Source organism: Myotis davidii, unplaced genomic scaffold (genome assembly GCF_000327345.1).
Source record: "Myotis davidii unplaced genomic scaffold, ASM32734v1 scaffold38, whole genome shotgun sequence".
NCBI lineage: Eukaryota > Metazoa > Chordata > Mammalia > Chiroptera > Vespertilionidae > Myotis > Myotis davidii.
The window spans coordinates 1,151,978-1,178,260 of NW_006291383.1; the positions used below are offsets into that span (position 1 = coordinate 1,151,978).

Consider the following 26,283-nt stretch of genomic DNA (forward strand, 5'->3'; position numbering starts at 1 on the left):
GTAGGGCAGGTAGGGAGAAGTGTTTTAATAGATAACCTGTTGGGTGAGAAATGTTCCTCCCAGTGACAGAGAAGCTGTGGACTCCCTTTTTAAAAAAATATTTGTATTGATTTCAGAGAGGAAGAGAAAGGGCTAGAGAGACAGAAACATCAATGATGAGAGAGAACCATTGGTTGCCCACCCCTTACTGAGGGATCGAGCCCACAACTCGGGCCATGTGCCCTTGGCCAGAATTGAACCTGTAACCCTTCAGTGCACAGGCTGATGCTCTATCCACTGAGCCAAACCAGCTAGGGCTGGACTTTCTGAAGTGCCCTGGAATTTAGATGTGGTGATTGAGTGGTAGATGTGACATTAAGTACATAAAATGAACTTATAAAGATGACAGATACTTCAGATAGGGATAAAGCAGTGCATAACATTAACCTATGATCAGAACTCAAAAGTTTGAGTTCGTTGGTTATGCCTTTTTCTTTGATTTATTCGTTCACTAAATAATGGGTTATAAATGTTATAAATTAGTTTTCTAGGCCTGTTATAACAGAGTACCACAAACTGGGTGGTTTAAAAATAAGTAAATGAGTTCAAAAAAATAATTTAATTTAGCTGTGACCTTCTGGGGCTCTGGGATTTTTGTTTGGGTATTTAAACAAAGTTTGCTCTTTTAGAATCCTGATGTTCTATGGACAAGTTACAATATGTTCATTAGTGTGCCATAAACTGGGGAACTTCAACAGCAGAAGTTTCTTGTCTCACAAGAAGTTCAAGTCCAAAGTGTTGACAATGTTCATTCCTTCAGGGAGGAATCTGTTCCAGGGCTTTTTCCTTGGTTTTTTGGTCTTTCCCCTGTAACTTCACATCATCTTCCCTCTATGTGTATCTCTGTGTCCAAATTTACTTTTTTTTTTTTAAGGATATTAGTCATGTTGGGTCAAAGGCCATCCTAATGACCTCACTTTAAATTGATTCCATCTGCTATGATCCTATTTCCAAATAAGGTCATATTCTGAAGTAGGGGTGGGGGGGTAAGATTTTGGCAAGTGAATCTGAGAAGGACACAAATCAACCCCTAACAACATGCTAATTGACTACTTCATGGATTTGTTTCTTCTTTCTTTTTTAAAGATTGTTCATGGCAAGTCAAAGCAAATGACCGAAGCTTCCACGAACAGCCTCATTTTATGAACACCAAGTTCTTTTGTATCAAGGAGAGCAAATATGCGGTAAGTTGATTTTAACTGCCTAAGTTGTCTTTACTAAAAGCCAGTTTTCTCCAATGGCCAACCTGCTTGCCAGCTTCATGTGACACCTGCCTTCTAGATAACCCCTGGCCTGGGGCCATGACAGTCATTGTTAGCTCTATAGAATGTCATTGCAGTAAGTTTGGCTGCCCTGAGGCTGTCTAGGGGTGGCTTGAAACAAAACAAAATTATGTAGATTGAAAATTTCCCTCTATTTGCAAAATTCTCTTTAACGTGTCTGACAGAATATACAATCATATCACAAGAGCCTTATGTTCGAAAGTAAGAAAAAATTGAAAGGAATCTTAATAATTTATCTCTCCCTTTCCTGCCTATGATAGATTTAGAGATTTGGGAGATATTTTCACCTCAAAAATGCTTATTACCTTTGAAATATGCTAAAGGACACCTGTGCAGTGTGGGCTGAAATGTTGTCTGTTAGCTCTCTAGATCTGCTGTAAGAAAGGATCGTAAACTGGTGGTTGAAGACAACAGAAAGGCATTGTCTTACAGTTTCAGAGACCAGAGTCCCAAAGGAGGGTGTTGGCAGGGTTGGTTCCTTTGGGAGGATCTGAAGAATGGTCTGTTGCAAGCACCTGGCCAGCTTCTGGCAGCAGCTGACCGTTCTCCCCATTCCTTGGCTTGTAGGAGCATCCCTCTCATCTGTGTCTGTCTTCACACGGACTTCTCCCTTGTTTCTATGTGTCCCAGTTCTCCTTCTTCTAAGGCAGTGGTTCTCAACCTTCCTAATGCTGCGGCCCTTTAATACAGTTCCTCATGTTGTGGTGACCCCCAATTTCATTGTTACAAATTGAACATAATTAAAGCATAGTGATTAATCACAAAACAATATGTAATTATATATGTGTTTTTCCTATGGTCTTAGGCGACCCCTGTGAAAGGGTCGTTCGACCCCCAAAGGGGTCGTGACCCACAGGTTGAGAACCCCTGTTCTAAGGCCTTCAGTATTGGATTAGGGCCCACCTTAATCCAGTATGACTCATTGCAACTCGATTATATCTGCAAAGACCCTATTTTCAAATGAGGTGACAGACACAGGTATCAGGGGTAGGACTTGAGTGTAACTTTTGGGGCACACAGGTCAGCCCACAATGGTATCTGTTACTCTTTCTCACATAGCAGCCGCCATCTCCCCTTAAACAGAAAGTGTTCCTTCCCCTCCTGCTTTGCCGCCCATGTTGACATCTCCCTTTGTTCTGTTTTCTAAGAGGCTCTAGGGGTCAAGGATATAGCAGGGCACGTTTGGTCACAGTTGGATTTGCCAGAGACTTCTGGATGAAATGTCTGCGTCTTGATACCATCTCTGAGCTAGGCTTCCAAGGAGTCATTTTGAGGCCTGATTAGAGTTAGAAGCTTAAAGGAAATCTCAGTATCTTTCTTAGGGATAAATGATGTCTCTGTGTCACTGTTGGTTATAGGACTTACTGCTTTCGCAGATGTGTGTACATTGTGATAAATGTGTGGCGTGATTTAGAATGACTTTCTTCTTTTTTCCAACAGAGCAATGCAATTAAAACGTACAAGTATAATGCCTTTACCTTTCTACCAATGAATTTGTTTGAGCAGTTTAAGAGAGCAGCCAATTTCTATTTCCTGGTCCTTCTTATCTTACAGGTAATGCCCTTTGATATCTTAAAATCTGTTTTGAATTATGGTGACTCAGTAACATTTATGTTATGGACGCATATATCTCGATTAACCTTGAAAGTTTTTATATTAACCTCGGGGCGATGCTCGTACAGGAATATGCTTTACGCACAGAACTGGCTCCATTGGTGCTAAATGACCAGGGAAAAGGAGCAAATGGAAATGTTATTTTAATTCTGTGTTTTTTTTTATTGCTTAAAGTATTACAAAAGGTATTACATATGTGTCCTTTTTCCCCCCCGCCCTTGACTTTTTAAACATTCTATTTTATACTGATGAGAATGTTAAAACTGGCTTCCCTAATATGAATCCAGTTAAAATCTTCACGTTGTAAAATTATTATTTGTACCTTAAAATTAAATCTATTGTTTATGCTTCCCCTTTTTTTTTTACTTAAATGCCTAATTTCCCCAAGTATATTATTGATTTCCATTCATATTTTAGTCATAAATCTCAATAAATTATTTTTGTGAAGTTGTTTTACCCTGGGAAAGGCCAATTTTTTCCTGAGTTTTAATTTTTCTTTATTGTGGCAAAAACAAAACAAAAACCCACCCTTATCTGGAGAGCATTAATTTTATCTGTTTAGGAGCTGTTATAATCACAGGAACTCTACCACTGGGAGTGTCACCCGGTAGCATCTCATATACAGGTTACAGAGGAAGGCACATCTTCTTGGTTTTATCACATTCTTTATACCAACCATGGGATCTCGAAAATAGTCTCATCAGCTGGGATTCACCCAGGAAGGTTTTGTGAGAATGGTAGCACGTGTGTCTGGGTGGGGATAGAGGATGCATGGAGTGGAGAGGAGAGAGAGAGAACGGGGAGAGAGAAACTGAGAGAGAGAAAAACACGAGAGGAGAGAGAGAACGGGGAGAAACTGAGAGAGAGAAAAACACGAGAGGAGAGAGGAGAGAGAGAGAGAGAGAGAGAGAGAGAGAGAGAGAGAGAGAGAGAGAGAAATAGATACTCATCAGATTTAGGGGAATGTAAGACCTGCTGATTCTACAGTGCAGGATGGTCACGTTATCACGAAGGACCTTTGAGATAGGCTCTATGTTTACACAACTTATAAAGTACCACTGTGATGGGTGGGCGACTTTCCTCTTACTTCCTTCTAGCAGGAAAAGGCAAGTTACACATATTGACAATAATGCGGAAAATGATCTTCGTCTCCTCCAATGGCTCCAATTTCTTTCAAGTACAGCAATCCAGTGTAGGTGACAGGAACAGCCTGAGGCAGCCCCTTCCTGGCACTGTTACCTCACTTGGTTCTTGTGCTCTGAGCTGAATACTGTAACGTGCATTTTGCAGAGAACTGAGGCCTGGCGAGACAAAGGAACTCGCTCCAAGTCTGGTGGCCCATAAGTGGTAGAACTGGGCAGGACTTGGGTCCAGGAGCTTGACTATAAGGCCTGCCATTTTAACCAGTACATATGGCTCAGAGATCAATTAGTTGGTAACAAAAGATCTTCACTAAATTTTGTTTCCAATCTGTTATTCCAATGTATGCCATCTTGATGGATGACTGGCTTCCTGCAAGGCCAGCTTCTTTTTTTGCCTGGACCAATAGCAATGCCACTGAAGGAAGTGCTTTCTTCTAGTGCCCCCAAAGATGCCCCATCCAATCACTAGCTTTCAGAGCCAGCCACTACCCGCTGTCATTTTTGCCTACTTCCGAGCCCCCAGGCTCAGCCCCCAGCAGTGAAGAGCCTGCTTTATGCATTCCCTCAACGTGAAAGGATTCCTTCCACCCACACCCCATGCTACCCTCCCAGTTAATTGGGATTTTCACACAAAAAGTGAAGCACTTCTCCTCTAGGGTCATGTTACAAAGCCTCCTTGGTGTTCAGTTAAGGTCACAATGGGAGAATTTCAGGAGCCACTGTTCTCTGGGCTCTGTTCTGGGAGGCCAGGGCGTAGAGAGAGGGCAGGTGGTAAGAGGAAGATCGGCTGGATGCGTAGACGCCTTTTCTCTGTTTTCTGCAGGATGCAGGCTTGGGTGGGTGATGATGAAGATTAGACTTCAAATCAGTAAGCTTAGAATTAGCAGTTACCTGTGTGTTTGCCTTCATGGGCACACATGTATGCCTTTTTGTCTCTTCCAGGCCATTCCTCAGATCACAACCCTGGCGTGGTACACCACCCTGGTGCCCTTGCTTTTGGTGCTGGGCATCACGGCGATAAAAGACCTGGTGGATGATGTGGTAAGGATTTCCCATGAGACTCTCCCCTCATGGCTGCAAGCTTATTTTTTAGTTTGGCATTAACACTTTACATTTTGAGATTATTAATAGAACCTTTCTCCATCTCTCTTCTAAAGGCTCGCCATAAGATGGATAACGAAGTCAACAACAGGACATGTGAAGTCATTAAGGATGGCAGGTACTGTCTGTCAATGGTAACCTAGTTACAAGGCTCTAATGTGTAAATACGTCTAGAAACATAGTTGGAGATAACCATTAGAAAAGTCTAGCGGTGTCTTCACCCTCTAAAATTTCTACGACTTTGTACTCCCTTTGTGACCTGGAGGCTCTACCCAAATTGCATTATGAGAGGTTGCCGATTGGGCTGCCTGGCTCTATGTTTACACAACTTCATCAGTCTGGAATGTGCTGCTCCCGTCTCTGCTGGGGACAAAAGATGAGACGCCCACACAAATAATTCAAATGAGATTCAGATCATAATGAGAAAGATGAAAACAAGATGTTCTGAGAGTTCAGTGAAGGAAGGAGTCGCTTTAGCTGGAAAACTGGGGATGGTGTCGGGCATCTAAGTAAAGCCCTGCACAGCAGAAGTTCGGGAACAGCAGCAGAGATGGGGCAGGGCAACAAGGGCCTTCTAAGGGGACCCGAACATCCTAGTGGAAAAGTCCAATGGAACTGCCTCTATCCCTGCAAAGAGCTGTGGCAAGAAGGTGCTAACTTGTTTAGTTATCATTTGAGACCCATATTCAAATTGCTAATTCACAGTTTTAGAGATATTGAAATGTAAACTAATTACAATTTCATTTATTGAAAGCCAATTTTAAAAAATCCTGGGCTTACGAATTGTGTGATAAATTCTTATAAAACTGGGGAAACGAGCATGTTAGCATGTATCTAAAATGAATTTTAAATCTCTAGGTCTTTTTAATCCATAAATTCATGGAGGACAAACATAGTAATTGAATTCCTGCCTCCAAAAAGTTAAGTTTATTCATTGTGTAGGTTCATAATATCTGTTGGGAATATCTTTTTCTATATATGAAAAACCTTTAAAAGAGACTATATTCTAAAACTTTTTAAATTTTTATTTGTTAGAAATTTAAATGGGTATTGCCTATGGAGTTTGTTGCTGAAGGTAGTCATCATTTTATTTATTTTACATTTTATCAATACCCTTATAAGACTTATTGTAAAAGTGATATAGACTCATTAAAAAGGTAGTTTAAACTTTAAAGTTCCATGAGGATTCCAGGTGGCCCCATGTGGGAGCCATAATATGTTATTGTCCTGGGACCACCCAGACCTGCAGCTGAGGAGGTAATGGATAATGGAGAAGACAGAAGAGCCCTCGCCGGGTGGCTCAGTTGGTTGGAGTGTTGTCCCATGCACCAAAAGGTGGCGTGTTCGATTCCTGGTCAGGACACATACCTAGGTTATAGGTTCAATCCCAGGTAGGGGTGTATATGGGAAGCATCCAATCAATGTTTCTCTCACACATCGATGTTTTTTTTTCTCTCTCTCTCTCCCTCTCTCAAATATCAATAATAAAAAAAAACAAAACAGTTTCACCCTAGCCAGTTTGGCTCAGTAGATAGAGTGTTGGCCTGTGGACCAAAGATCCTGGGTTCGATTCTGGTCAAGGGCATGTACCTTGGTTGCAGGTTCCTCCCCAGCCCGGGCCCTGGTCAGTGTGTTTCTCTCACATCGATGTTTCTGTCTTTCCCTCTCTCTTCCACTCTCCCTAAAAACCAATGGAAAAATATCCTCGGGTGAGGATTAACAACAACAACAACAACAACAACAAAATAGCTTCCCTTAAAAAAAAAGAGAGAGAGGACAGGAGTGGTGGGAACACAGGACATGAGCAAAACCAAAAAAGGGTGGCATGTGTCTCCTGGCCACACATTTAAGTAGCCCCCTTTAAGCCTTAATTATATGACGGAGGAGGGAAAGAAGACAATCACCATCATCACCATCATCACCATCATTGTTGCTTCCTTCAGAGCATTACATCGTTCTCATGACCACTTAATGGGGCTACGTCATGAAATGGCTGAACTTTTCGCCAAACTTTTCCTGTGATTTTCATGTTCTCCCAGAACCTTTGGCTTCCTGAAAGAATAATGCCAGGTCTCTTGCCAGTAGCTCTTTTTAAAACACCCATAACCTATCTGTATTTTTAATGTTTAGATTCAAAGTTACCAAGTGGAAGGAGATTCAAGTTGGAGATGTCATTCGTCTGAGGAAAAATGATTTTATTCCAGTAAGTGAACAAGCTCGCATCTCATTCCTGTTCTCCCAGATCTGACTTGGCGCTCGGTCTGGTCTGGGATCTCTGTGTCACTGGTGTGTTTGTTTTTCGAACAGGCTGACATCTTACTGCTGTCCAGCTCTGAACCGAACAGCCTCTGCTATGTCGAAACGGCCGAACTGGATGGGTAAGTGGGTCTCAGGTGGGCCTGCATTAAAGCTCCCCTTGGAAGGCTCAGTCCGCAACGTTGAAAGCCGTGCCTGGAATGGAAGCCCTGAGAGCTGGCCTGGCCTCTACCACATCCTCTCTGGCCAGCAGTGTCCCTAATTGACCAGCCTCCCTGTCTGATTCCATTTATAAAGTGGTGCTGTCACGCCTGCCTTTCCCCACCTTTCAGGGAAGGTGAAAGGGTCAAATGCGCGCCCAGCCTTTTGTGAACCGCTGAGCAGGGTTCAGACACCTCTGAATGATGATTAATGCAATCTACTTTAGAAAAAAAGAACAGATTGTTAAAGTCTTTGCCAGTTTTGAATTCTCCCTTTGTTAGTCTTGATTATTATGCTTCCACTTGAAAGAGAGTAAAGGCCTGTTTTTCAGTACATTTTATTGAGGGCCTACTAGATTACATTAGATTAATGGTTTAGCCCATTTAATCTCCTCAACAACTGTCTGAGACAAGTAATATTATTACCTTGACATTATCCTTGAGGAAACTGAGGCCAGGAGGTGAAGTAGCCTGTCCGAGGTCACGCAGTCAGTGGCAGAGTTGGGATGCCGCTGGTGTAAACCCCTTTCCTTACAGTCCAGCTGTGCCTATGTCTCTTTAAGGAGAGCTGAAATTGCTGAGTAAAACCTAGATCTTCCTCTGTTCTGTAAGCCAGTCAGAGGATGTTCCATCTTAACTATGAAACAGCTATTATTCCCATGAGTGAGAATAGTGAGCGGGTAGAGCATGCCAAGATTTGGGAATGGATAGAGAGGATTATTTTTCAAAGACATGGGATCCACTTCTTTACTCTGGAGAACAATAAGTTGACAGTCTAGACCAGCAGATCTCAACCTATGGGTCGATACCCCTTTGGCGGTCGAACAACCCTTTCACAGGGGTCGCCTAAGACCATCCTGCATAACAGATATTTACATTACGATTCATAACATTAGCAACGAAAATAATTTTATGGTTGGGTCACAACATGAGGAACTGTATTTAAAGGGCCAGAAGGTTGAGAACCACTAATCTAGACACTTTCTGTAAAAAATATGTTTTGTAGAATCACCTTAGTGTGATTAAATATTAGAAGCTAAGTTGTTAAACAGCAGTTTGATACTTTAGGCTGGTGTAAGAGTTTAGTTAGAAGGAAGAAGGAGCATTTCTGGTACCTCTGTCTGGTAGGAATGTTGGCAACATTTCCCAGGTCAGGAGTTTTTCTGTCCAAATCTGAAGTTCCAAGATGATCAGAAAGTTTGGAAGAAGAAGAAAAAATCTAATTATTTAGCTTTTGCTTCTAGGATTGCCTAATGTTACTTTGAACAATTTTCTTTATATTCCCGTTTGAACTTTAAAATTTGTCTGTTTAATTCTTTTTTCCCCCTCTCTCTCTCTAGAGAAACCAATTTAAAGTTCAAAATGGCACTTGAAACCACACACCAATATCTCCAAAAAGAAAATTCATTGGCAACGTTTGATGGTTTGTGAAAACACGTCTTCCTTTGTTTTAAATTTTAGTTGCTTGATTCGGTCCCTATTCATTAAAGTTAGAAAATGTTGTGTGAGCATTTATGTGAATCATATCTCTTTTAAAGGTTTTGTTGAATGCGAAGAACCCAATAACCGACTAGATAAGTTTACAGGAACACTCTTCTGGAGAAACACAAGTTTTTCTTTGGATGCTGATAAAATTTTGTTACGTGGCTGTGTAATTAGGAACACCGATTTCTGTCATGGATTGGTCATTTTTGCAGGTACTTTCGAAGTTTCTTGGGAAATTGATATGATAGGTACTTTCAAGATTTAAAGAAGAGGATTGCTCTTCTGTTCTTTCTCCATGGAAACCAATGGAAGAGTAATTTTATCCATAGGCCAGTGCATTGATTTTTCCAATTATTGATTATATTGAATTTTCCATTTCTAGGTGCCGACACTAAAATAATGAGGAATAGTGGGAAAACCAGATTTAAAAGAACTAAAATTGATTACTTGATGAACTACATGGTTTATACGGTATTTATTTTCTTTTTCTCTGGATGAGAGGCTAGATTGCTGTCTTGTGTTCTAAGTTTATTGTATGTTTTCCTAATACAAAGAAAGCCAACCTCTGTAGGCCAGGTGGAAAAGGCATGAGTCACTTCAAGGTTGGAGTGGGGAGAGAGGCTTCCCTCACTTTTTCTCAGAAAGGCCACATTCTAAACCAGGGGGCTAGATACGTTAGTGGGTCTGGGCTCCTGAAGTCAAGGTAAGATTGATTTCACGGTTAGTTTCCCATAACGGTAGTTCTGTTAAAAGCAAACTTTTTTCCAACATACACTGTATAAATCCAAATATAAGGTAAGCCTAAATCCTAGGTGTGTTGAGAATCCACAAGACATACCCCCAGGTTGGATGACTCACAAAGAGGACTCCCAGAATTCAGCGTATAGTTGTACTCCCAGCTCTGACTTATTATAACTTATTACTCTCAGATCAGCAAAGGCAAAAGGCTCCTGGGGCAAAGTCTGGAGGAAGCCAGGCACAAGCTTCCAGAGTCCTCTCCCAGTTGAGTCACACGCACGACACAGTTAATTCCCCCAGCAACAGTTGGTGACAGCCCATGTTAAATGTTGCCTCCACCAGGGATGCTCATTAGAGACTCCGTGCCTGGGGCTTTACTGGGGTCTGGTCACGTAGGCACTGTCAGCCTGGGATCACCAGACTTCCAGGTTCCCCGAAGGAGAGCGGTGGTCAGCATAAAACATACACAAAGAGGCATAATGAGCCATTCTTATCAGACCATAAGAAATTAGGGATCAGACCCAGCCAGTGTGGCTCAGTGGCTGAGCATCAACCCATGCACCCAGGAGATCTGGTTCGATTCCCAGTCAGGGCATATACCTAGATTGTGGGCCCGATCCCCATTAGGGGGCAATGCAGGAGGCAGCTGATCGATGTGCTCTCTCATGGATGTTTCTGTCTCTCTCTCCCTCTCCCTTTCTCTCTCTCTCAAATCAGTTTTTTTAATTAAAAAAAAAGAAAGAATTAAGGAATCAGAAAACTTCGCCAATATCCAGGTTTCCAGATGCCAGCTAAAACCAAGCTTGCAAGCAGGCCTGCTCCTTAGGGTGGCCCCAAATACTAAGTGCTCCTCCAGGTTCCCAAAGAGAACTAATTTTTTTAAAGTATTTTGTTTAATTTGAATATATATACTTATAGAGAAGAAATAATACTTATAATATTTTACTTGCATATACATATTTAAAAATCATAAAACATAATATATTTAAGAAACAATTCTTTTTTTCCCTGCCCTCACATTTCATGAAAACTTGATTTGAAGTTTTCATGTGCATCTTCACTGTCTTGCCTTGACTAAGGCTGGAGCACTCACAATGAGCTCATCATCTCTCCTCTGTGGCAATTTGTTTTGAGATATAGGACTTTGGGAATCTGTCCAGAAATTTAAATCTGTCCCTGGAAATTTTATTACTACCACAAGTACCCAAATACTACTAAACAGTTGACTTTTATTCATCCCTTAGATATATAATCATAATTTCCACAACAGAATACTTACTATATTGTTTCTTAAATGATCTTAAACATGAAGTGATCATTAAACTTTCAAGAATAATTACCCAAATCTGGGTGAAATTTCCTTGCCTTAAAAAAAATCATTTCCATTAAACATTAGCTATAAGCATCTAATTAAATGTTTGAAAATCTTTCATACTAAGGTAAGGTATCTTCCCCAAACAGTGTGTTATTGTTTAAAATAAAAGTAACTGAAAGAATGTGGTTCAATATGAGGGTGTTTAAGGATTTGACTGTAAGACACTATCTTCTCTTCAGAAATATAATTTTGGAATAAAACCTCACCTCATATATGGAATGTAGGATAAATCAATCATTCATAGAAATCAAATAGACTTTCAAAGCATTCTTATGGCACTGTTTCTATTTTAATTGTGTTGTTTTTATAAGCTACTAAATTATCATAAATATGTAAAGTAGTTAGTATCTATTAAATGCACCGAGTGGGAAATCCTGCAGAATGCTACACTTCAATGTTGTATTTCTTGTAGATCTTTGTTCTTCTGAGCCTGATTTCTGCTGGTCTTGCCATTGGCCATGCTTACTGGGAAGCTCAAGTTGGCAATTATTCTTGGTACCTTTATGATGGAGAAGACTCTAGCCCCTCCTACCGTGGGTTCCTCAATTTCTGGGGCTACATCATTGTTCTGAACACCATGGTGCCCATCTCTCTCTATGTCAGGTAAGGCTGTCTACACTTGGCCCTTTGCTTTTAAGGAAGAACACAGTACGTTTTTGCAACTTGGTGCCTTTCTTTCTAGCAATAGTTGTTTCAAAGGTCATAAGCAACAAGTAAGAAAATAACTTTCATTTCAGAATGGGGTTTAATGCAGGGAAAGGAAGTGAACAGTTGATTGTCTGCTTTGTGCCAGGCTCAGCTTATATCTCAGCCTGTTTACCGATAAGACTATTAGAGTTCAGAGGTCGAACCCTCCTCCTGTAGTCACTCACTTAGTAAGATCCCTTCTCTGTGGGCTCCAAAACCCAAGCTTCAGAAAGAACCTGGGAGAAAGTGAAGATTTAGGATGTCATGGGAAAATTTAATTGCTTCCTTTTTAGGAGTCGTCCTAAAGTCTCATCTGCCTCTCACTTATTACCCTCCCCTCCCCTATTGCTGCTGCCACATCCATTCCTTGTAAAACTCATTGGACTTCCGGTCCACGATCTTCCCATGGGAATGCCACTCTCCTTGCCCCGCTAAGCCTCTCAAAATGTTTTGTTACTAATCTTGCCTCTGACAAATAAGGGGCAGACTCATGCCTCTGACAAATGGTAACCTCCTGGTTTGTGCTATTTCTTCCTTTTTTACTTTTTCTTTCTTTCTTTTGTTTGTTAATCCTCACCCAAAGATATTTTTCCCATTGTTGTCTTGGAGAGAGTGGAAGGGAGGGAGGGACTAGAATTGGGGGAGAGAGAGAGAAGAGAGAGAGACAGTCAGACAGACATGGATTGGTTGCCTCCTTCATTGTGCCCTGACTGGGGTCAGGGATCAAACCTGCAATCCAGGTATATGCCCTTGACCAGGAATGGAACCAGCAACCCTTTGGTGTGTGGGCTGGTGCTCTAACCACTGAGCAATGCCATCGAGGGCTACTTTTTCCTTCTTTAATATCCAAGTTCATTGTCACTGGTCAGTTGGATTTTAGAACTTGGGGAGAGGGATTATGTCTTGAAATGTACTCAGCAGCCAGAGTCTGCTTTTAGTTCCAGTAGATAATAGCCCAGAGGCACACAGGGTCAGATACACACCTGTAATTAGAAGCATTTATTTTATTTTAATTTTATTACATGTAGTTATTGTTGTTCTTTTAACATGAAGTAAAGCCCAGGGGAGCCATCTGTTTGCAGATGGCTTTAAGAAACTCTGAGATGAGCCCTAACCGGTTTGACTCAGTGGATAAAGCATCAGCCTGTGGACTGACTGGTCCCAGGTTCGATTCCGGTCAAGGGCATGTACCTTGGTTGTGGGCACCTCCCCAGTAGGGGGCGTGCAGGAGGCAGCTGATCGATGTTTCTCTCTCATTGATGTTTCTAACTCTCTATCCCTCTCTCTTCCTCTCTGTAAAAAATCAATAAAATATATTTTTTTAAAAAAGAAAGAAACTCTGAGATGAGTTTTACCTTTGTCAAGGGAACTCATACACAGATTATTTTGTCTAAAACTATAAATGTAATTTATAAAATAAGCTGAATGTGTAGTTATTGGTTTAAAAAAGTCATGTCGTGTGACTACTGGGATTTCTTTATTTCTCTTGGAAATAAAGGCCCTTTTAACGCATGAGTCAGATCAGGTAATTCCAGATAGTATCTCTGCTTTGTGTTCAACCTGCAGTAGCTCTGTTACCTTCAGAGCAAACTCAGTGAGGCCACACCATCACCCACAGGCCCAGCTGATCTGAGGTTCTGCCCTCCTCCACTTCCAACCGAAACCTCTTGGGCTCCCGCTACTCTCGCCTCCTCGATACGCTTCGGGGTGCCAGCCCCTTCATGCCTGTTCTTATGGAACATCCTTCAGTCTGTATCTACATAATTCCTCTTTCATTTCCTTCAGGTCTCTGCTCTCTTATCACATATGATCACTTGGCCTTTCCACCCACTCTATCTTAAATGTCACTTCTGTTTCCTGTTGGTCTCCATCTCCCCTCACCCTGCTTTGATTTTTCTCCAGAGAAATTTCACCACCTGATATGTGTTTACTTGTCTTTTTATTTATCTGATTCCAGTAGAAGGTAACCTCCTTGAGAGTGGGGAGTTTGCCTGCTTTATTTACTAATGTGCCCCCTGTCCCTAGAATGGTGTCTGGTCAGAGCAGGCACTCAGGAAGCATATATGGAAGGAGGAAGGGAGTTATCCTTCCATCTGTTGAACTTTTATAAGGCATCTTTGCCTACTTAACATTTGCTGGATATGTAAACAGTTTCCTTATAACTGGATATATGTAATCACTTAGGGTTTTAGAATTGAGATGATCCTCTTAGAATATCTTATTTTGGACATTCTATAGCCCTATAAGAATTTAGGGGAAAACTGTGTTTTTCAGAGTGTGGAATCACAGTTTAGGAGTTATTTGCCAAGAGCCCTTTTCCCTTCTGGAGACAGTGCTGGTCTGTAACTTTGGTGAACTTGCTCTAGAATTGGGGTGATGGTAAACATGGCCATTCCAGTTGTGCCCAAGTACAGTGGAGAATGAGAGTAAAGAGAGTGAGAATAGCCACATGGTGCCCTCTGCATGCCACTATGTCACCCGCCCCACTGGGTTGTGTTGGAATGTGGGGCACTGTGACCATGGCTGGATGTGCTCAGGAGTGAGTGGGAATGAGAAGGGCACTTTGGCCCTAAACCTAGAGAAAGGTATGTTTGGTCAGGAGGACCCAGAAGCCGGACACATGGGCTACTGCCTGGCTTGTGTCTCTGTAGGTAAGCAGCTCACTCCTGTACGTACAAGTGAGGATAAAATCCACCATCTGCCAACGCGTGTCTGAGAATTCTATTGAAAGTAATCTTCTGTCTTCCTAGTGTGGAAGTGATCCGTCTTGGACAGAGCTACTTCATAAACTGGGACCTGCAGATGTACTACTTTGAGAAGGACACGCCTGCAAAGGCAAGAACCACTACGCTGAATGAGCAGCTTGGGCAGATCCATTACATTTTCTCTGATAAAACAGGCACTCTCACACAAAATATCATGACCTTTAAAAAGTGCTGCATCAATGGAAAAATATATGGTGAGTGGAAGCCGTTCCTCAGCCCCTGAGAGCCTGCCTTGCCAGCGTTGCTAGTGCCCTCCCAATGCAGAGCCCGGTGCTCATCCTAGGCTGAATCCTGAAGCCAGAGCATCGGTGGCATCGGGAACACATGGTGGGCGAGTTCAGCAGTCAGAAATAGGCACACATCCCTCAAGAAATTAAACTCAAAATTGCCATGTGGTCCAGCAATCCCAATTCTGGATATATACCCAAAAGAATCGAAAGCAGGGATTGATGCAGAGATATATTTGCACACCGATGTTCATGGGATCATTATTCAATAGTTAAAGCATGGAATTAACCCAAGTGCCAGTTGATGGATGAAAAGATAAAGAGTGCTATATATACACAATGGAATATTTAGTTTTAAAAAGGAAGAAATTCTGACACATGCTTCAATAAGGATGAACCTTGAGGACATTATACTCAGTGAAAGGAGCCGGTCACGAAAGAACAAATACTGTATGATTCCACTTATATGAGGTATCTTATCTAGAGTAGTCAAATTTCTAGAGACAAAAAGTTGAATGGTGGTTGCCGGGGAGAGGGAGTTATTATTCAATGAGAACTGAACTTTAAGTTTTACCAGATGAAGAGCCATGCAGATGGATGGTGGTGATGGTTGCACAACAGTGTGTTTACCACGTAATACTCCCAAACTGTACACTTAACAATGGTTAAAATGGTAAATTTTATGTTATGTGTACCGTATTTCACCACAATTATTTTTAAGTTGATTTCCATTTTAATATTTTGTATACTTATAAAAATATTAAGGCTAATACTATATTCAATTAGAGTGCTCTTATTTAATACAGTTTTTTTTTTAAAAAAAAAAGCTTTAAGAACACTGTATGCTTTCCACTTGTAGCAAACTTTATACTGGAAATGTGTTCTTACTAACGAGCATCCATAAGAAAGGTGGGACACAGGGGCAGGGTGGGGGGCTAAGGAAGTGATTCTCGTGTGCCCACTGACAGTGCCTTCTGAGCTGGGGGAGGTAAAGAACTTCAAAGGACATGGTCTGGGCCCAGAGGACATTGCAGTGTAGAGGACACAGGCACCCTGTTTGAACTTACAGGAGTCATCAAACTTTTCCTATAAAGAGCCAGATAGGAGATACCTTAGCCTTTGCAGGCCACATGTAGACTATATCAAATATTCTTCTTTGTTGTATTTTGTTTGTTTTTTACAATTCTTGAAAAATATAAATAAAAACCATTTTTGACTCAAGGTTTGTCCAGAAACAGGCTATGAGACCCATAGAACCACCACCAATATAGACCCAAAGCAAGGTGAAGAGGGAACTCTGGACGCAGGTGGAGACTCAGCTGATTTTGTTCTGTTTGCTTTTCAGGAGACCATCGGGATGCTTCTCAACACAATCATAGCAAAATAGAGGTGAGTCCTTTAACTTAAGGAATCGGTGGTGGTGTGAATTCATTCCTGGGGCTGCTGTAACAAATACCACAAAATGAATAGCTTACAACAACAGAAAGGTCTTCTCTCACTGCTCTGGAGGCCAGGAATCTGAAATCAAGGTGCCCACATGGCCACACTCCCTCCGAAGGCTCTAGGGAAGAACCCTTCCTTGCCCCTTCCACCTTCTGATGGTTGCCTACAATCCCTGGTCTTCCTTGGACTGCAGATGACTGCCTCTGTCATCAAACGGTGTTCCCCCTGTGTGTGTCCCAATGTCCCTCCTTTGGATTGGGCCCACCATAACTCAATATAACCTCATTTTAACTAGATTACATCCGCGAAGACCTTCTTTCCAAATAAGGTCATTCCCAGGCAGTAGGGGCTATGACTTCAACATAGCTTTGGGAGCCATAGTTCCAACCCACAAGGTATATTTTAGCTTTAAGACAGGTGTGAACCTTTGACAGTTAAGAATGTGTTGAAATCCTACAGTGATTTTTGCATAAAGACTTAGCTTCAAATAAAAGTTCATATCATTTGCTAAGCCCAAGTTGTGTGTGTTTTTTAATCACATTTTCTTTTCCTGTTCCACTTCTTCCTTCTAGCAAGTTGATTTTAGCTGGAACACATATGCAGATGGGAAGCTCGCCTTTTATGACCATTACCTCATCGAGCAAATCCAGTCAGGGAAGGAGCCGGAAGTGCGGCAATTCTTCTTCCTGCTTGCAATCTGCCACACTGTCATGGTGGATAGAATTGATGGTAGGTGTTTTCTTTGCACCTCAGATATTAAAGACCAGTTTTTTTAGTTTACAGGTAACTCGTGCTTTTGGGACTCAAATGTGTATGAAGCAGTTTGAGAAGTTTGTCTCACACTCGAGCAGTGAGCACTCAGGGGCGCCTGCCGCTAGATGGTAGATGGGGTAGCAAAGCATGAAACAAGGTCACGGCCTCTGAGAACTGGCATCTTCCCCACAGCTGTAGCTCCAGATGTGCTTATCACTTTGTAAATGAAATCTTATCACTGGAAGAAATGGTTGACTCGAATTATAATAGGAGGATCAAAATCCTTCTCGCTGTATTACTACCTACATGGTTTATTCAGAATGAAGAGTCAAGTCTTATCTGGATCATAAGTGGACTTTAAACATGGACGATCTTTTCTACACGATAATTTCAGAGACAGACTTTTCTAGATTCGGATATGTTTAGGGTTTGAAACATAATGCCAGTCAGAGCCCCTCTCTAAGGTGCCTGTTTCTCATTTGAAGGAGCAAAATGAATGTGCATTTGCCCGGGAACAAGCAAAGCTGACTTATAAGCTCCTTTGCAGAAGTCCTCCTCCTTCTTCTTTTTTTTTAAATTTTATTTTCTGTAGTCTTTTATTTTTGTATGATGATTATATGTTACTATTGTATAGTAACAAAAGAAAAATGTATCCTGTGCTCCCCCAAAATATTTAAGCAATTTTTGTTTTTATGCACTAAATTGAAGAAGCAACAGCTTTTTTTGTCTACATTAAGAATTCAAACATATACTTAAAGATATTTACCTACAAAATTGTTGCAACTATAGTTATAAAAACAGTTAAATAGTGTCCAAGAGTCTAAACACAATTTCTTAACATTGTTTGTGTTTACATTTTTTAATTAAAAGGCCTGTTTCTACTTCATATTGGTACGATCCATACAGAGGAAAAAAGTATTCCAAGTGAATGTTGACTATAATATTCCATCTGTATATCCTTAATGGAATCTATTCTAAGAACAAAAATTATTGCAAAGAAATCTTAAAACTTTACTGGTTAATTTTATTGCTGATAGTAATACTGGTATTAGAATTAATCAGGACCCAAGATTTTCACTTCCGGTAAAAAGTTCAGAAAGATCCCTGTAATATTAAACATAAATTATAAATCCTTTGCAGAATTCTCAAACGCATGAAATGCAGCTTGTGCCAGCTTTGTTTCAGCAAATTCGTCCAGAGTCTAAGAAAACTAGTCGTTTTCTCACATGTGAATGTATGACAAATTATCTGGAAAGACATGTACCTTATAGAAAGAGCAAAAGGAACCCTGTGGCATGTCTGCCTGTCAACTCTCCACTTTTCATCAGCACAGCATAGGAAGGTCCCTTTCTGTTTTCCGGCCCTGGGGTGTCATATGTAGCAGGTATTAAAACTCCAGAGAAGGACTATGCATAAAAGACTAAATGTATAGAAGCCATTTGTAGTATCTTTCAGTAAGTTTCTAAGGAACCCATTCTCCAAGGATGAATAGAATAGGGCAATAAAGAGAGATAACAGTAGAATTCATATTGGGGTAGATTCATGGAAAGGGCTATTAGCAGGCAAAGTGGGGCAGATAAAGAGGGATGACATCCGGTGACCAAAGCAGAGGTCAAAGTCTGTTTGACTAGCCAAGCACATTTCATTCCTATAATGGGGATCAAGTATGATATTGTTAAGCAGCTTGGTTCTCTGAGGGTGTGTGTGGGTGTGTTTGTGTGTGTTTGTGGGGTTTTTTTTTTGAGTGTGTGGTGGTGTCATTTTCAGCGCCAACCAGCCAACTTAGGCAACTGTGCATTAATCTTACTTCTCTATTTTCTTCTCCTCTCCTCCTTCCCCTCCCTCCGGGATATAATGGGAAGAGTCCTGGACTGTGTGCTGGAGATGGGCCTTCCCAGTTTGGGTTCCTGTCATAACACTTAGTACAGAGAGGGTCTCTGTCTGAGCACCAGCTTCCTCTGTGTTGCAGGAAGAAGGCAGGAGTTCAAAGTTTCTTCCCACCTAACACTGTGCAGCTCTCTGCCCACTCTCTGCTAAGGCAGAGTGTTTTGCATCCTGAGGAATCCTTCCTCACACAGTAGATGATAGGCAAATGCTCTAGCCACTGAGCATGGAGACAAGTTGGATTTCCAGAAGATTAAAAGAATAATTAGTTTGGCATTGATACCTTGAAAGGTTCCCTTGGAAGGGATCTTGAGGGCAGTCCTCCAAATTTTATAGGGAAGGAAATTCAGACCCAGAAAGTATAGGGAACTGCCTGAGCACCTACTCATTATTCTAGTTGAGTCCTCTTTTGAATTTCACTATGCTGGTGTGTCTTTGGTCTTTTGCTGCTATTTTCTCTCTTTTATAAGAATAATAGAAATTGGTTAGCCTTTATTATACATAACATCAACAAGAGGAAGGAGGAAACCCTTACATAAATGTTACCAGAATATCTGACTAGTTCAGCAGAGTTTGTGTGGCCCTAGTGTTGAACACATGTGGGGCACAACAGAATTGAAGTGTGGAGAGGCTGCACTGGTTTTTTTATTGCTATGTAGCAAATTGCCTTAACTCAACTCGTTAGCTCACAGTTCTCTATGTGAGAAATCTGGGCATGGCAGAACTGGGTGTTCTGCTCAAGATCTCATTGAAATCAGGTCAGGCCATGTTCTCATCTGGAGCTCAGTGTCCTCTTCCAAGCTGTATGTGACAGGCATTTGCTCTAGTTACTGAGAATGGAGACAAGTTGGATTTCCAAGTGTAGGAGGTTAGAAGAGGTGAGCTTGTGGCAGAATTCAGTTCCTGTGGTTGTAGGACTGAGGTTTCCATTTCCTTGCTGGCTGTCAGTGCTGCTCTCTGCTCCTAAAGGTCTCCCTCCCCCCATCTTCAAAGCCAGCAGTGAAGTATCTCCCTTCCATCAAACCCCTGTATGCTTTGAAGCTCTCTCACTAAGAAAAGCTGTAGTTTATTTTTTTTAATGATGAGAGAGAGAGAGAGAGAAGCATTTATCAGAAGCCTTCCACATGTGCCCAGCCAGGGATGGAACCTGCAACCTGGGTATGTGCCTTGACCAGGAATCAAACCCGAAACCTTTTGGTATACGTGACAACACTCCAACCAACTGAGCCACATTGGCCAGGTGCCCTGTCACTTGTAATGATTTACCTCACTGGGTTGGGAATACCCAGATAGTCTTCCTATCTTGAGGTCAACTGATTTTATCTTAATTATACCTGCAAAATCCTTTCCCAGCAGTACCTACATTAGTGTTTGCTTAAATCCGCGGTCAGCAAACTGCGGCTCGCGAGCCACATGCGGCCCTTTGGCTCCTTGAGTGTGGCTCTTCCACAAAATACGCGCGAGTGCGCGTACAGTGCGATTGAAATTTCGTGGCCCATGCGCAGAAGTCGTTTTTCGGCCTGGGCGAGTCTATTTTGAAGTACTGTTGATATTTGGCTCTGTTGACTAATGAGTTTGCCGACCACTGGCTTAAATCATTGGAAGAAGGTGTGTGGAACCTTGCGACCATCTTAGATTCCTGCCTCCCTCAGAGGCCACATAAGAGCAGAGAGTGAAAGAATTGGAGGCCTTTCCTTACCCGAAAGTCTTTAAGCTGGGGTGCACCAGGATTTGACAGCTATGTTTTCGGTCCTAAAACACAAGTTGAAGGCCTGGATTAGTGTGGGGCTTTGAGAAAGATGAGAAAGCCATGACAGTGGGGGACACTTGATAAGTGATTTGAAGAGAGAGGTATGATTGAGGGGAAAGAGTCATCTGAAAGGTGACTGGTTTCAAGGGTGGTGACCAGAATACTGGGAGTGCTGTTACTAACCGGAGGAAGCTATGAAATCGGTGTCATGAGAAATGGGATTTGTGTAGTGTGAGCATTTTTTTATTTCCATCAGTTGCATCTTTAAAAGAAAAGTTCTTACGATTGGATTCCTGGTCAGGGCACATGCCCAGGTTGCAGGATCAATCCCAAGTGGGGGGCATGCAGGAGGCACCATCAATGATTCTCTCTCATGATGGATGTTTCTAGCTCTCCCTCTCCCTTCCTCTCTGAAATCAATAACAACTTTTTTTTAAAAAAGAAAAAAGAAAGAAAGAAAAGTTCTTTCTGGTTGACTCTGAGTGTCCAGTAAATAGTTTTCAGAAATGGTTTCGGAGGATCATTTTTTAGTCCTGGTTGCTTCCTGCAAACATAAAATTGGAATTTGGACCAGGTCTCTGAAGTTCTTCCCTCTCTTAGTCTGTAATTCTGTGGTTCCATTGCTAGAACAAAATGGAAGGGTTTTCTTTAATGATAAAAAATATCAGTGTTTGCTCCAGATATGATTCTTACTCTTGGGAACTTTACCACCTTTTGTCATTGTGTTTCTTTCCTCTGTTGGAAATAAGTTTGCCATCCATATGATGCAATATTCATATCTCGTTCCTGCTACGCTTGGTGGAGGAGGCGGGGGGCGGTGCTGTGTTCTCACTGCTGCTTGTTTGGCTCTGGTTAAATATGCCCTCTGGCGTGTGTGTATGTTTGTAGAATGGCTGGATTTAGTAAGTGGCATTCGTCACTCCTGCTGTATGACTTTCTGGGTGAACAAATAGAGAGGGAGAGAACCTAAAGTATCATTTTAATTACTAATTGGGAAGTGATTAATACTGACTTAATTAGAGGGAACCATCTGTGTAGCATTGTGAAGGAAGGAGGGAGGGAAGAGGTGTTCAACTCTACCTCCAGCCTTTCAAACCCCAGCCCCCTCCCCTTCCACATGGACTGATGGTGGGGAATGCTGCCCATCCACCCATGGCTTGCATCCTCGGCAAACCTTGGTGGAAGACCAAATGCCTTTTTCTGTAAAATTCATCTGACCACAGAAATACTTTTTTCCTGCTTTGAGGCAGAGGAACTGGAGTAGAAAAATAGGGGGTGGAGGCAGGTGAAGAGGGTATTGAGGGTGGGAAATGGCGATGGAAGGAGGCTTGACTCTGGTGGTGAATACACAATATAATATACAGATGATATGTTATAGAATTGTACACCTGAAACCTGTGTAATTTTATTAACCAATGTCACCCCAATAAATTCAAAGAAAAAAATAGAGTAGAAATTCTTGGATAGGCAGGGTCATGGAGGGTTTTTTTTTTAACTTTTTACTTAAGTGCAACATTTATACAAAGACAAGCATGTATAGCTCAATGAAATTTCACAAACTGAATACTTTTGTCACAAATACTCAAGATTTTTAAAAACAGAACGTTATCACTCCCCTAGAAGTTCCTTTTGTGTTCCCTTCCAGTCATTGCCCCTCCAAGGGTAACTGCTGTCCTGACTCTGAATAGCACAGGTTGGCCTGGCCAGCTTTGTGGTCTGTGTACACGGGGCCAGATAGTACACACTTGCACATCTGGCTTCTGTCACTCCACATGGGGAGACTGACTTCTATTATTGAAATGTATTGTGACTATAAGGCAGTTTTCCATTATGTAATTTTAAAAAAATCCTCACCCAAGGATTTGCTTATTGATTTGAGGGAGGGAGAGAGAAAGAAATCTCAGTGTGAGAGAGAACATAGATCGGCTGCCTTCCATATGTGCCGCGACTGGGGATGGAGCCCACAACTTTTCAGTGTACTAAACAATGCTTCAGCCAACTGAGCCACAGCGGCCAGGGCTCCAGTATGTAACTTTTAAAACATAAAGATACTAAAAATATTGGTGAATTGTGAGGTTTTGTGTGTTTTTTTTTAATATGAGAGTATAGCTAAAGTGAAATAAATACACTCTTCTAGAGGGGCAGATAAATGTGAACAACTCTTTTGGAAAACAAATGAGTCATATATACTAATAGGCTTAAAAATTATCAATATTTTCTAGCTCAGTATTTTGCTAAGAAATACTAAGTGTGGCTCAGTTAGAATATAAAGCCAGAGGTTTTATACATACATACAAAAGGTTATTGCAGTGTTATTTTTGAGAAGAAAAAATTTTGAAAGTAAACTAAGTACCTGAAATAAGAATATGGTGACATGTTAACTTTCACTAAAATAATGTTTAGAGCAAATTTTTAAAGCTATGGTAACATACTCAAATATAATGTTAAAGTATTCAGGATATAAGTGTATATTCAGAATGATAGAAGCTATTACAGAAATAGGTTTTTTCACCTTGTATGCGTATTTGCATAACCCATGGACTCAGACAGTGGGGTGGTGAGGGCCTGGGGTGGGGGGCTGGGGTGAGTTGGAGGGGGTCGATGGAAAAAGGGGGACAAATGTAATATTTTCAACAATAAAGATTTTAAAAAATATAATAATAGTAATAATAAAACAAAAAGAAAGAAAAGAAATAGGCTTTTTCAAAAGAACTGGAAAGAATTGTAACAAAATGTCGGTGTTGTTTTTCCTCTAATTTAAGTGGATGATGGGAATATTTTTCCTGTTCTTGGCCAATTTTTTTAAACTTCTAGTTTAAGTTACTGTTTATAGTTAGAAATAAACCGTGAAAGTTAATATTGTCACACTCCTTTCTTGGGGAATGTTGGGCTCTGCAGCCATCCTCACCCCCACATAGTACACCTCAGGGTGAACTGTTGGCAGTAAGCTTTGCGTTGGGTCTTACGACTTGTCTGGTTTTCTCCCTGCTCCTCTGTTAGGTCAGCTCAACTACCAGGCAGCCTCTCCTGACGAGGGCGCTCTGGTAAGTGCCGCCAGAGACTTTGGCTTTGCCTTCCTCGCCCGGACCCAGAACACCATCACCATCAGTGAGATGGGCACCGAGAGGACCTACACAGTTCTTGCCATTTTAGACTTCAACAGTGACCGGAAGCGGATGTCTATAATTGGTAGGTCTCTCTCAAGGGTATGTCTGTGAGTCTCTCATTCAGATGCTGCCTGTCACACATTTTCTTTAGGACATCAGGAGAAAGCAGCCAATGAATGAACGACTAGGCTCCTGGAAGATTTCCGCAGACTTACTGAAGCCAGTGTTTTTCCTTCATTCTGCTGATGCCCATTGCCCAAGAGACATTGCAGGAGATCTGAATCTTGCAAGTGTTGATTGACACTCTGACGATGCAGGCTGGCAGCTGCCAAGTCTGGGTGGCAGATGCAGCATGCTCAGGGTGGCAGCTGCACAGCTGGCAGCATGGCCCACATGTGCTTTTTCCATGTGAGCCTCTCCAAGCCCCTGTGGTCTGCACTTGGTGTCAGAGGAGGAAGAACTCAGCAGGAGAGGAGTTCTGAGTACAGCAAGGATGTGCTTAGGAATAAAAAAATCGTACCTCCAATCCAGGCACATTACAATAGGCAATCAAATGGAGATGAAGCTTGCTTTCTAATAGTGAAATTTTTTAAGCCATGATTTGAAATAATTTCAAACTTATAGGAAAATTGTAAGAATGGTTGAAGAACTCCTTTATGCTCTTCCATATTCACCAACTGCTAGCATGGGCCACATTTTCCCTGTCATTTGCATTTTACAGAGGTTCTTGTTTTCTGAACTATTTGAGAGCAAATTGCAGTTCTAATGCCTTTTCCCCTAAATACTTACGTAAGTATCTCTTAAGGACAAGAACAGTCACTCATATATACAGTAGTGATCAGAATCAGAAAATTTCATGTAATACCATGTTATTATCTAATCTATGGAATGTTTTCAAATTTTACCAGAAATGTTCCTCATTCCATCACCCTTATCCCCTTTTTCCTCCTTCCCTTTCTCCCTTTCTTTTGTCTTTCTGTCTTTTGTATTCAAGATCCAACCCAAGATCACACATTCCTTTAGGTGATTGTTACTCTGGTTTCCTTTCACCTAGAACAGTTGCTCACCTTTTTTTTTTATCTTTCCTACACTGACAGTTTTGAAAAGTACAGGCTCATTATTTGTAGAAAGCCCCTCAATTTGGGTTTGTCTGATGTTCCCCCATGATTGGCTTCAGCTTACACATAGTTGGTAGGATGAATATATAGATGATGCTGTGTCCTTCCCAGCATATCATATCAGAAGGCACATAGTTATTGGTGATGTTAGCTTTCGATCACTCTGTAAGGTGGTGCCACAGATTTCTCCATTATGAGACTGAATTTGCAACCAAGAAAAGACACAGAACTGCCTACGGATCTCTGACTAGGCTTATGTTGCTGAGTACTTCCTAAATTACTGCATAGATTAAAATTTTTTTTTAAATAGTCACAGCCCTAGCTGGTGTGCTAAGTGGTTAGAGCATCGACCCACACATTGAAGGGTCCCAGGTTCGATTCCCGGTCAAGGGCACGTACTTGAGTTACAGGTTTGATCCCCAGTCTGTTTGGGGTGTATGCAGGAGGCAACCAATCAATGTTTCTCTCTCACATCGATGTTTCTCTCTCTCTCTTTCTTTCTCTCTTTCCCCTCCTTTTCTCTCTTCCACCCTAAAAATCAATGGAAAAAAAATATCCTTGGGTGAGGATTAACAACAACAAAAAGGTCATGAGGAGTCATGTCATGGTCTGAGTATCAAAGGCAATAAGAATTTACAGGCAAGAAAGAGTCCTATTGGTTAGCATGGACAAAGAAGCTTCTATGGAAGAAACTAGCACAGGGCATGAAGTCAGTAAGTATTTGCTGAAAGAATAAGGATATGGAAAGCTAAGTGACCAAAGAAATCTTTTCATATTTACTTCGCTAGTACATTCTATGTAGGCAGTGGTTTACCCACTTTGTTGAGAGCAACATTTTTCCAGGTACATTGATGAGTTTAAACTAATAGTGCATTATTAGCAGAGTGATAGTTAAATTAACTTTATCAATGTAGTTTTCTATTAAGAAATCAAACCTAACTTTATTCTTTGCTTTTCCTTTCCTCGCTGCTAGTGAGAACCCCTGAAGGCAGTATCAGGCTTTACTGTAAAGGTGCTGACACTGTGATTTACGAGCGGTTACATCGAACGAATCCTACCAAACAGGAGACACAGGATGCCCTGGATGTAAGTCTCACCTTCGCTCTTCATGCCACAGGCTCCAAACTCACTGTCTGCTACTGTTTCTTAAGCGCAAGTGAAAGCTGTCTGTTAACTGTTGATCCTTCCCTAGTCTTGGTGTGGTTGAGTGGAAAGAACACCAAAGTAGGAACGTTTGGTGGCTCTCGTTCTGCCCCTGCTGCTGACTTCCTGGAAATGACCATGGGCCATGCCCTTTCCCAATATTCAGGTCAGCA

General features: G+C 41.5%; 1 protein-coding gene across 1 annotated transcript in view; it reads left to right on the forward strand.

The window, feature by feature from the left end:
- Positions 1 to 26,283, forward strand: part of ATP8B1 (ATPase, aminophospholipid transporter, class I, type 8B, member 1) — a 107,823-nt gene that overhangs the window by 61,000 nt on the left and 20,540 nt on the right. The window contains exons 3-17 of the mRNA XM_015564503.1: positions 1,126 to 1,223; positions 2,763 to 2,876; positions 5,021 to 5,119; positions 5,236 to 5,297; positions 7,310 to 7,382; positions 7,487 to 7,557; positions 8,976 to 9,058; positions 9,174 to 9,332; positions 9,503 to 9,591; positions 11,646 to 11,836; positions 14,671 to 14,879; positions 16,258 to 16,301; positions 16,928 to 17,084; positions 23,743 to 23,931; positions 25,941 to 26,053. Coding sequence (XP_015419989.1) covers positions 1,126 to 1,223; positions 2,763 to 2,876; positions 5,021 to 5,119; positions 5,236 to 5,297; positions 7,310 to 7,382; positions 7,487 to 7,557; positions 8,976 to 9,058; positions 9,174 to 9,332; positions 9,503 to 9,591; positions 11,646 to 11,836; positions 14,671 to 14,879; positions 16,258 to 16,301; positions 16,928 to 17,084; positions 23,743 to 23,931; positions 25,941 to 26,053 — 1,751 coding nt within the window. The remainder of the gene's footprint in view (positions 1 to 1,125; positions 1,224 to 2,762; positions 2,877 to 5,020; positions 5,120 to 5,235; positions 5,298 to 7,309; positions 7,383 to 7,486; positions 7,558 to 8,975; positions 9,059 to 9,173; positions 9,333 to 9,502; positions 9,592 to 11,645; positions 11,837 to 14,670; positions 14,880 to 16,257; positions 16,302 to 16,927; positions 17,085 to 23,742; positions 23,932 to 25,940; positions 26,054 to 26,283) is intronic.